Below are 12,166 nucleotides of genomic sequence, written 5' to 3' on the forward strand. Positions count from 1 at the left end.
GAAAGAAAGAGAACCTTCGTAAGGAAAGTAAAATCACAATATGATGGTGTAACAGCAGAAAGATGTAAGCACAGCAAATCTCTCATGTTCCTTCTCCCCACTTTCCCTCTCCACCTTCCTTAAAATATATATAGAGAGAAAATAATGTTTTGAAGCATGTCAAATTTATAGGCAGCAAACTTGATGAGGAAGAGCATTTGTTTTGCTAACACAATAATATTAAGTATCAACAGGAAATACTATGCATTTGAGAAATTACACACTTATTTTAATTTAACTTATGAGTAAGGAGTGAAAGAGCCTTCAGTCATTAAAGACATCAAAAATGTATTTCAACTTAAATAATGAAATATGCAGTACAAATCTCAGTCTTTAGTGTTATTTCAAAAGTATCTTCAGATGTGAGAAACATAATAAATCTAAAATCTGTCCTTAGAGTGAAAAGTGTTACTGGGAAAAAACAGAATATTGTGTTGGGGAAAAAAAGTACAAAAGAATACTTAAGAATAAAAAAAAAAAGTTGAAAGCATTTTATAAAGCATATGATCTAAGGAGAAATTGCTAGGGAGTTATTTCCTTCCATATGCCATGTATCAAGAAGGGGTGAAAACTTCGGTAACATTTGGAATTTATTTAAAAACAGATGATTGACATCCAAGGTTCTCTTCTAACCCCAGGTATTTCTCTTCTTATACAAAACCTAAAAATACTCTCTTGCCTGAGGGTATATTTTGAAATGGAGAAGACTTCTAGCAATGACAAAGGCAAGTTGCTGTGTCCTGTAATTTTCCCATAAGGAGGAAATCATTATTTATAGATACCTCAAATGCTTTTGAATTCAGAGATCTGACAAATCTCATATAAAACAAGCTGCAAGTAATAGCCTCAATGTGTCTAAATTCTTCAGATAGAAAATATATTTCCCTTTATTGTATTCAGTTACTAAGCCAAATGTTTAGTCTCCAAGATCCCAAGTTATTAATCTCTAAGTTTTTCTCAAATGACAGAAGGTGAAGGCAAAGACTTTTCACCAGGCAATTTTAAAGAGTAACCATTAATTTTGGTTCTTGTACTCCATCATCTGAGATGTATGTAATGTTTTGAATTTTGAACCTATTAGATTAGTTTCAGTAGGAGATGACACATTCCCAAACTGTCCTTTGTCCCATATACTCCACAACAAACCTTATATTCCTGTTCCTGGAATATGACTACGCAAAAAATTTGATGTGTGAAAGAAAGGCTGTCACGATGTGAAAGCAAGAGAAGTGGTGTGTTCCTACAAGCAGTTACTGTAGAACAACTGATGTGCTGGAGGTTTGACACATTCTGAGGTTATGGCAGTTTTTTTATCTGCCTGCTCCTTCCAGTGATGGTTTACACATTTAAATTTGTCCTCTGGTACCAGGCAGAGGGGAAGAATCACTTCATTTATCACTAAAACTTAGAGAAAGCAAAAGAAAAAAAAAAGAGGAGGGGGATATTTTACATATAATATCCTGTGTTAGTTTTTTTTTTTTTCTTTGTTTTTGCCATTATTAAAACAGTGTAAAGACATACAAAATCTTTTTTTTTTTTTTTTTTTTTTTTTTTTTTTTTTTTTTCCCCTGGATACTTTGGTATGCATGAACAATGAAAATAACTGGATATTTTTAAGTATGGGACAAGGGGGGGGGGGGTGGGCGGAGAAAAGAATTGGTGTGGTGTGGGTTAGTGAAAACAGGTCTTGTTTTACAAAGCTTTAAGGTTGGAGTTCATATGTGGACTTGCATTGGCCAGCTGGTACTCTGAGGCAGCCTCTTGATGGGTTCTTCTTATTGTTGGTACTTTTGATAATCATAATTTTTATCAAGTCAAATATAAAATTTAGTGAAGTTGAGATTCATTACTGTTTTGAAGATATAAGTCAGGATGGCATACACAAAAACTTAGAGTGAAGCTGATTTTATACAGAAGTGCTAATGCATTATTATGTTGGTAAAAACACTTTTAACAATGGTGATCTCAATATATTTTCTTTTTTTTTTTTTTTAAGAGGTGAAGGCACGGATACTCTTGGCACTTCTTGAGTATACAGGTAATTTTGCTTATTTTTATAAGTGGGATTGAACTTTTGTTTTGTTTTGTTTTGCTTTTTGTTTTATTTTGGCCAGAACAGAGAAAGGTGTAAAAACTCAACCATGATAATCCAATAATCAGTAACTTTACCCCTGTGTTTACAGTGAGGATTCCTGAAAGACACAGTTCCAAAGACATTTACATTTAAAGCAAATGTTCTACTTTTTTAATGCAAAATGCCTTCTCTGGTTATTTACTTTGGATGTTGGCAGATGAAGTAGCTGCCAAATCTCTGAGCTTGTGCAAAGTACTTCTGTCTTCCTTCTTTTGTAATCTTCCCCAATTACAATATTTTCTTCCCATCTTATCCCCATCTTTCTTGCCTTGCCTTGCTTTTCTAACCCATATCTTTCCTTTTATCCTTATTGTGTTACCTAAGGCAGCATAATTTAGTGCTAAAATAAATTCATTTATTTATTTTTAAATACTTGCTTTTTGGAAGGGGTATTCTGTGTATCACTTTACCGTCACCTCATACAGCCTCAAATGCACAGAATATGTATGTCTGTGAAATAAATGTCACTAAATCAGTATTTAGAAAATAACTATTATAGTTGAAGATTCTGTACATGTTTTGTAGATGCATGAGTGACCAAGTAAGCAGTCGTATTTCACTATAAAAGCTGATTATTGTAACCATACGACAGCACCATAAGAATGTGTTATTTAGTGATTTTGTTATGACACATAGCAACAATTTTATAAAAGAGAGTGTAATGTTTCTTCGTTGTCAAATTTCATCCACACTTTAAAAATATTTTAATAATTCCTCAGGACAGTTAAAATAAGAAGTGACCTCACAAAATAACCCAGGCTTGATTTCCCCTCCCCCCCCCCCCTTTTGGCTGTTTTCCCTATTTGCATGATTTCTTAAGTTCTGTAATTTATTTTGTTTAAAAATCTTCTGTAATTTATTCTGTATAAATAAAAAAAAAGTAATTTATTTTGTATAAAAATCTTTTTGTGAAAAAGCCCAAAGTGCTCTTGTATGCAGTATCTGATGTTCAAGTAGTATTAGATGAGATTTGGAAATGAGGTGTCAGTGACATAAGAGAACTGCTTCAGAAGCAGGCAATACAGAGGAAGGTACTGAAATCAGCTGCTGTTGGACAAATAGAGATAAAATTGAGCAAGGCAAGACAAAAGAATGCATTTTGGGCCCAAATCCCTGAGTACTGCTATGATATTGGAAAGATTGTGACCATGTAGAAGCCAGTGGGATTTCTGAAGCGGAAGGTGGGTGGAGTTTTTCAAGACGAAAATTCTGTCTGCACTGGATTCTGCATAACTTGAGAGACTGGAGACAGAGTGAAATTTTAATAATCAAAATAACAAGGGATGAATCACAGTATAGAAGCATTAGTAATTAGACCATTTAAGAAAAATATTCTTGAGGTCCTGAGAGGCTGTCAAATGGAACAGTAAAAGAGTGGTTAGAGTTACGAATAGTTTGAGAAAAGGTTTGAAGATCTCAGAAGGAAAATGAACAGAATAACTTTCACAAATACTTGGTGTCCAAGAAAAACATAGTTTTAAAGTTAACATTAATTCTGTAAGTACAGGATTATTTTAACCAACATCTAAAGTCTTGCTAGCCCCATATAAATGTGGTAAAGAAGCTAATCTTCCTAGAGGCAAATGAATCTAAATTGAGGACAGAGGGACAGAGTTTAGGTTTTCAAAAGACCTCAATGTCATCCAGTCATGGATGACACAACTGAGAAATGTTGTCTACCTGTACCATCTGTGATTGACATTTGCCTAACAGCTCATAATGATAAAAAAAAAAAAAAAAAAAAAACAAAAAACTTGAAGACCTTCAGAAATGGGGAGAAGTAGGAAGCACTGAATATTTTACACCAGGATTTTGTGCTTTATTGAGAACACGTTTCCTTTTCCAACTGTTTTGACCTTTAGCTAATCAGATGTCTGTGCCCTCCAGAATAAATTGATAGGTTAGCTAGTCCCTATTTTAAATCTGTTGCTAACGGTTCCATAGACTAGCTAGGGACCTGTCTTGGGCTTTCCTGACTCCATAAATCTCTACTGCTTCCTGGATATGTGTTGCTGCTCTGAGCTTACTCTGTAGATTTCATATTCATGTATATGGTATTTGGATAGATTGTGTTCTGCTAGCCACACTTGTCTGCAGTTTGTAGCAGGCAATCTTCATCTGCCCTACCCAGCTGGTAGCTGTAAAATTGACCAGATGACATGGTCATATTAAGAGCTTCTGCCTGTCCTTGCTTTCTCATCGAAAGTAAATGTTTTTGTGCCTAGTTTGTTCTTACATTGCAGCAAAGAAATCTGAAACACATCACCTTTTAATACCAAAAGTACATGGAATTGATGGCATATACATTAAAATCTGAAGTATAAATATACATTGTTTATGTAGAAGTACTTTAAATTCCAGATTTTAAACACATTTCTATATAATTTTAGAATTATAGAATAATTTTTGGAGTGGAAAATGGCAGTTTGGGTTGTAGAGTGCTACTTACTTGAATAACATTAAGCTGTAAACTTGTGATTTAGTTGGACTAGGAAACAAGTTATTTTAAATTAAAGAAAAAAAATTATATCCCAGTTACTGTACTGTTAATTAATCTCCTGCTCCATCTCTGCTTTGCTTCTCCTCTTTTGGCTTTTACCCATCACAGACAGCGAGATACAACTGAGGCGAGACATGGTCTTCTGTCAAAGTCTAGTGGCCACAGTCTGTGCTTTTTCAGAGCAGCTAATGGTGGCCTTAAATCAGATGTTTGACAACAACAAAGAATATGAAATGGAGACGATGGAAGCCAGCAGAAGGTGGTTGGAACAGATAGCTAGTGCGGGTGTTCTCCTTCATTTCCAGTCACTGCTGTCGCCTAACCTGGTAAGAACCTTCATGTAATATAACCTCCAGACTGTTCGTGGGGGAACAGCCCATGTTTGTTCCCCAAACCAGGAGTGTGGTTAAACAGTCTTTGTTGTAAATGGTATTTTCTATGTCCTTTGTGCTTAGCTTGTTACTTAATTAGCTGCTATTAGGGAAGTTTGCAGTTCAGATAATTGCAGATATAGGAGATGTTTGTTTGTGGTATGAGAAATAAGTTATCCACAAAAGATAGTATTTGTTTTAAGTTAGCAGATACTGATTCCCCACCATTATCATAGTTGTTCTCTAGGAGTGAATGTAGTGAATTAGATGATAACCAGAGTTTGAGTTAGCAATAAGCAGCAATGCAAGTAAAATAAAATACCTGGTTTGGATACTTGTTTTTTATTATCCCTTCCCTCTAAAACTAGGTTTGTACTAATTGGAGGACTAGATATGCTAGTCTGCTTTTCTTCTGGCATAAGGCAAATCCTTGTAGCCTGTTGGAGTAATAGGAAATTAGCTCCTTTCTTCATAAGGCTTGGAAAAGAGCCGTGGCTTACAAAACAATTTAGAAAAGGATATAACTTTATAGTCCTCTAATCCCCAGCTATCCAAAGCATCTCTTCAGCTGTTTAAGAGATTCTCACAGTTCTCACACTGGACTTGTTCCTGCTAACCTGAAGAAGAGTAAAGCAGTCTGCAGAGTCTGCTCTGTGGCAGTCTTCTCAAACTCTAGATTTCCTCAATGAAATTAACTCATTTGTTATAATAGGCACATGGTTTTCTTGAGCTAGTGTTCTTACTGTTAAGCTTTAGGGCCATTTAATACCATGTTTGTGAACATTTCATTACTTGACTAAGCTTGGACATGGGATCAAGCATCACAAACCAGAATTGTACATCTTATTGAATAGAAGCCCACACAATGACAGATTATGATCAGAAGTTATCTTTCCTTGACTGTCTCAGCAGCAATTTGCTGATGAGTTGTCCTGATCAACTTTTAAAGCAGAAGATATCAATAAAAATAAAGATATTTTAAAATTGTAGTCATAAAGTCTGTGGTGTTGTTTGAGACCATTGTCATGAGCTAGTGTGAACAGCAACCTTACCAGCAGTTGAGCTACTAGCATGGGCCTGTGTGGGACAGGGTATGTCAGGACAAGGTATGCAGCTTGAAAGCAACTCAAGTCAGGGCTGTTTATCCACATGAGATGCATGTGAAGAAAGCATGGACAGGGGATCTCCTGCTCATGTTGTCTCTAGGATATGTAATTGCATGATTCAGCACCAGACTGCTCTGGTGCTGGAGTCCTCAGAGTTCAAGAGCAAATTCAGTTGAATCTTGTCTTATGTTTTAACATGCACTTAGTTGTATTATCACAAGATAACTTTTGTCTTCACAAAACAGAACACTTCTGTGTTTGTTTTTGTTTTTGTTTTTGTTTTTGTTTTTTTTTGGTTGTTTTTGTTTTTTTTTTTTTTTCTTTCAAGATTGTGGAGACTTCCTTTGTAATGAAAAACCATGCTACTTAGCATGAATTGTAGTCTGATACCAGCACTATCCATTGCTGAGTTACAAACAAAACAAACAAATTCTACCAAGTTTAATCTCTTCTGTATATGTATTTGCACAGAAATTCTGAATGAGTTCAGTGATAACTGTTCTTAACTAAGAGAAAAGTATTTAAAGGCAACTTTCTTAATACCTTCTCAGGACCATTTTGCTTACAAATGGTCCATGTTATGTTAAACAAGGGCATTTGAAAGAAATTATTATGGCCAGAGTTCAATAAAGAATGAATAGTTGTGCAAAGATTTCCCATGTCACTGAATGGTTTTCAGACTATTCTGCTGATAAAACATTGCTTTCTCCGGAGAGACTTCATAAATTGAACCAGGAGACAAAATATTTTAAGCACAGGTGCTTTTTCATAAATACAAGTGGGAATACTATTTCACTGTTTAGATCAAGGAAAACCATGGTGTTTGTTTTTGTTTGTTTGTTTTTTTTTTTTTTTCTTTCTATAACTCAGTAAGGTGTAGTTCTCATTTTTTAGGCAGCTAGTTGATTATTCTTTGCCTTTCACTTCTTAAAGGAGAAAAATACATGCCTCAGATTTACATTTAGCTTAATGAAGCTAGGAGAGGGTTGTATAAAGAATAAAGTTACTTTGAGTGATTATTGATTTGTCCTATAATTACTTGCATATTTAACTCAAGATTCTTGCAGATTACTATTTCTCTTTTTAAAGCTTGAGTATGCTGTCCTGAGAAGTTAGTAATTTACTTCCTGAAGCTTTTTTGATACTGGATATTCCATTTCTTTAGTTCAGGAGCACAGAGAGTGAACCACTGGTGCAAATTCCAACATTGCAGTATCTACATGTATGTACTTTATTTGCATCTAGGTTTTTGTAGGTGGAGGTACAAATGACTCTGAGTTGTACTCATTCTGAGCTACTGGTTCAGTTATTGATGCCTAGAGTGGACAAGAAGAACTTTTGTGTGTTTTTGTTTGTTTGTTTGTTTGTTTGTTTTAAATACTGAACTTAGGGCATTTTTAAAGGAAAATTGCTAAAAAGAGGAATTTGTTTTTCAAATTTGCCCTGTGTTAATTTGCAAGCTAGGCCTGGTCTCAAGGACAAGATGTTGAAGCCTGGCATCTCACATAAAGAATAATTACAATATTGTTTGTTTAAAAGCCATGAGAAGTAGTGGTAGCTATAAATTACCCGTTAATTTACTATGTGAAATGATACCATTATTTTAATAATCTTGGACTAGTAATGTAAGGGAAAGTGCCTATAGGCTCAAATATAGTTATGTTATGCAGGAGTTAATTACATTATACACTGCATCAGTGAAACTTTGTGCAATGTTCTGTAGTTTTTGTTTTTATTTTATTTTATTTTATTTTATTTTATTTTATTTTATTTTATTTTATTTTATTATTTTATTTTATTTTATTTTATTTTATTTTATTTTATTTTATTTTATTTTATTTTATTTTATTTTATTTTATTTTCATATCCTGGTCTCATGTTACTTCTGGTAGGGAAAACATCTGGCTGAAAGGACATTCCATTTTTTTTTTAATTTTGCTTTTTTTAGGCTGATGAGCAAGCCATGCTAGAAGATACACTGGTTGCACTGTTTGACTTGGAAAAAGTTACTTTTTACTTCAGACAATCAGAGCCAGAACCACTAGTTGCAAGTGAGTAATAATAATTAATATCTGGGTTTTACTGTTCAGAAACATTCTCTGTATTTCTAATATGTTTGTCTTTTAGAACACTACATCCCGTAGGAACTGTTATGTAATTTGGGATTATAGAGAATTAACTCTCCTAATATTCCAAGATTTCCTGAAATGCAGCTAACATCAGCCATGATGTAGAATCATTATCTGGTGGTGTTAGCAACCCAGCAGGGAAAAGTGTCTGCTTAACTGAAGTTTCCATTGGGGTTATATGACTGCATAAGTCCTTGGAAGATCAAGTTACTATTGAAGAGTTGCATATAAAAGAGGATTGAAGGCCATAATAAAGAAATGCAACTGAGATAAGGTGGAGAAATATTAAAACCATTTCTTTTTAATGTTACTTATCCCTTCTGAATGAAAAAGTATATCTTTGAAGAGTTCCTTAAAAAGAGGTAGCAAACACTGTTAGGGTAGCTTTAATTGTAGAAGAACGTTCCTCTGAGACCTGGTGGTGGAGACAGTCAGGGACATGAACTCCACCTTCTAATACTTGTCCAACTAGTAGGAAGGAACTGTCTTCACAGTCTGCTGTTTACACTATACCCTTCACTCTCTTCCAGCCACTTCTTTATTGTATGTTTTCAGCCAGTAGAGATTTTTCTGCAGTGAATTTTGTGTAGTGAGAAAAAAACAAACACATTTTTTCTCAAGTCTTGGAACTCCCCTGGGAAGGGAGGAAAGCACGTCTGCTTAACATCAAGCTTTTCTAAAACAATTCCCTTGCTGGATCAAGACCACACATAAGAGCACTTATGCAATAAACAAGACCAGAAGAAACAAAGCTCATCCACAAAACTACTAGTGAGAGGTTGCCTGTGTTCTGGGGCATTCATAAGCACACCCATACCCATAGGGTGCTGACAAATTTGCACATGGAAGGCTGCTGGTCAGCTAGGAACTGGCCTATATGAGACCGTTTGTAAGTCAAGTAAGGATCCTGTTCAGCCTGTTTGTTTTAAAAGGAAGCCATGCCAAGCTGGGTAAAAACATGGAACTGGAGTTATGGGAGAACTTTCTGATGGGGAGTTAAACATATACTTGTGTCATAAACTGTTCAAATTGCCGTGTCTCTTGACTGAAGTGTCTGTGCTAAAATAGAGATAAATGGAAAGCCCATGTGTTCTAGGATTGTGATAAACTGTGTTTCCTTTTAGCTTAAGTGCTGCTGCCACAGTCATCCTGACTGTGGTTTCAGAAGACAAGGAACTTCCAAAGACTTTTTTTTTTCATTTATGATTCTGTATAATGATTGCAATACAAAATGTATTTTATTACCAAAGATAGTGAAAAATGTTCCTATAAAATATTTTCCATTTAGGTGCAAAGTAATTTATGCACACTATAAAAACTACATAAGATTATTAATGCAAATTGCTAAATGTTTTACTGTTTTCATCTTGGAGACTTATTCATGGAAATGATACTTAAACAGGAAATATGGAAAAAGACATAAACTGAATTAAATGGACTTCCTCTGAGAGATTTAGCTAAATGGAAAATTTCCATCAACTTTTGCTAATGATCATTACACATTAAGCACTGCATAATACACAAAATGTGTGCTGGGGATTCCATGTAACTGCAAAATGATACTGTTGGTTGCACTGAACTCTACAGAAATTGACATATTATGACATTTAGTTTCACAAAGTGTAATGTAGTGCGTTCTTACAGTTTCTTATATTCTATCAAATTACAATTACAAACTTGTGCTCTATCCTACACAAATCTGAAGAGATGCTGACTCTGTGGAAAGGATAGCAGTATATGTCACATTGACCTTATACATCATGCACCCCAGGAAGGCATATGAAATATGGCTCTAGCCATCCTTCCAGTGGTTTCAAACCATGTGCTGCACACAGATGTTTCTTCAGATTTACAGAGAAATCAATGTAGGATGTTGCCAGCTTACATTATTTTCTTAATATTTTTGCTGTCATTGACAGGCAAAGGTGACAGCCACTGATTTATGTTGTTTTTCTACCTCCCGAAAATAGGCCAATAGTAACCGCAGCAACACTGAGTAAAATGTGAAATACTGCACATATTCATTTTATGACTGGGGAGATTTTATCTAATCATGTGAATTTTGGGTGCAGCAGTTTCTGGGAAAGGACATGTCATTGATTTTAATGAAATAGTAACACTGATTTTATTCTTAGATGTTCCAATCACATACCAAGCAGAAGGAAGCCGGCAAACTCTGAAGGTTTATTTCTACCTTGATAGTTACCATTTTGAACAGCTTCCTCAAAGACTGAAGAATGGAGGGGGGTTTAAAATCCACCCAGTACTTTTTTCACAAGGTAACTTGATTTTTTTTTTTTTTTCCAATTCTTTCAAATAATAATTAAATCTCTAAAGCACATCTTACTCACTCTAACTTTAATCCTTTGTAACTCTAAGCACATAATTCTTGTATTTAACTGAGTTGTTTAATATGGGCATTTACTGAGAATTTAGAATTAAACTGAATTTAAGAAATGCTGAGTGTTGTGGTGAAAAATAGACATACAGATATGTATTTCTAATTTTATACTTGTTATGTGATTCCAACACCAAAAAATGAATGCTCTTTCATCAATGTTGTTTTGTTCTTTTGGTTATTAGTGGATGATAGTCAGATCATGAAACTTGCTTTTTGAAGTATTTTGCAATCCTAATACTATAGTAACCTTTTCCTGTTACTTCAAATGTACAGATTAAATTGTTATCCCCTGAGAATTATGTCTCTTTAATGAAGACTTAAATAACTTTTTCAGGCTTTTGTAGTTATGAGACTGCAAACATTACTGAAATGATGCATGGTGGCACTGATGCTCAGACTGTTCATAAATTGCAGGCAGCCTGCATTAGCTGCAGTGTCATTACAGTCATCAGGAACACGGAATTTGATTCACTGAAATGGTAAATGTGAGGTGCTGATTGCCTTGAGCTACCTTTCATTTCAGAAGGAGCTGACAGTACTCTGTAACTTGCAAAAGGCTTCCAGGGTCCATAAGGAACAGGCAGAAGACATACAAATGAAGATTTCAAGGAGGGTTGATAAGTTAGGAGGATGTAAAAGGAAATCATGAACAGTAAGATACATGAAGAGATAACAGAATTTACTGTAAATCTAACCCACACTTTTTTCTTCTTTCTTTTTTTTTTTTTTTTTAAATAAGATCCCTGGAGCCTGACTTTTAAATAAACTAAAAAGGAAACTTCACTGGATTTATTTTGAAGGGATTGAGTTCAGTCATAGAGGGAAATGAGAAAAATGAGCATCATAATCATTTCCGGAAAGCAGACAAAGACGCATATGGAAGAGAATAAAAAATACCTTGGTTCAGACAAAATCTTGGAAATACCTGTTCTTTTAGATTCACAGGACTGTGGACAGGGATTCAGTGTGCTTGAGACTTTCTTCTGCAGAATTTTTTTCCTTTGTTTCTAGAGTGCCCAAAATATTTGTGTCCTAGTATTAGAACCTTTGCAGTGAGCTAAAGCAAAAGGGCAAAGATTCATTGAAGTGTCACATCTGTTTAATAATTTTCAGTAATGGGAAAGTCTTCTTTCTTTCTGATACCAATTTTCTTTAATTATCAACTGTCTTCCATCAAAATAGTCCATTAGAATCTAAGAATTAGAAGTCCTGGATAAGAAATTAAATCCCACTGTTTAAATATATATATATATAATTAAATATATATATATATATATTTAATATATATATGTATGTATTTCCCATATATATTTCCCTTACTAATGAATGTATTGAGATTACAGTTTTTACTTCATTCCTGTAAGGTTTGGATGAGCTGCCATCAAACTAACTCAGTAGATCCCCATGTTTAACTGAAATTTATTAGCTTTGAGAAGAGAAATCTTTTGCAAGTTCCTCTGTGAAGTAAATTCTTGCTTTCCAACCT

General features: G+C 34.5%; 1 protein-coding gene across 2 annotated transcripts in view; it reads left to right on the top strand.

Moving 5' to 3' along the window:
• The window catches only part of PREX2 (phosphatidylinositol-3,4,5-trisphosphate dependent Rac exchange factor 2), a 181,402-nt gene that overhangs the window by 121,075 nt on the left and 48,161 nt on the right, over positions 1–12,166 (top strand). For both annotated transcript variants that reach the window (XM_082755020.1, XM_082755019.1), the window contains 4 exons: positions 2,036–2,077; positions 4,782–4,999; positions 8,099–8,201; positions 10,415–10,558. In XM_082755020.1, the coding sequence (XP_082611146.1) occupies positions 2,036–2,077; positions 4,782–4,999; positions 8,099–8,201; positions 10,415–10,558 (507 nt within the window). The remainder of the gene's footprint in view (positions 1–2,035; positions 2,078–4,781; positions 5,000–8,098; positions 8,202–10,414; positions 10,559–12,166) is intronic.

Source organism: Aythya marila (genome assembly GCF_965140915.1).
Source record: "Aythya marila genome assembly, chromosome: 2".
NCBI lineage: Eukaryota > Metazoa > Chordata > Aves > Anseriformes > Anatidae > Aythya > Aythya marila.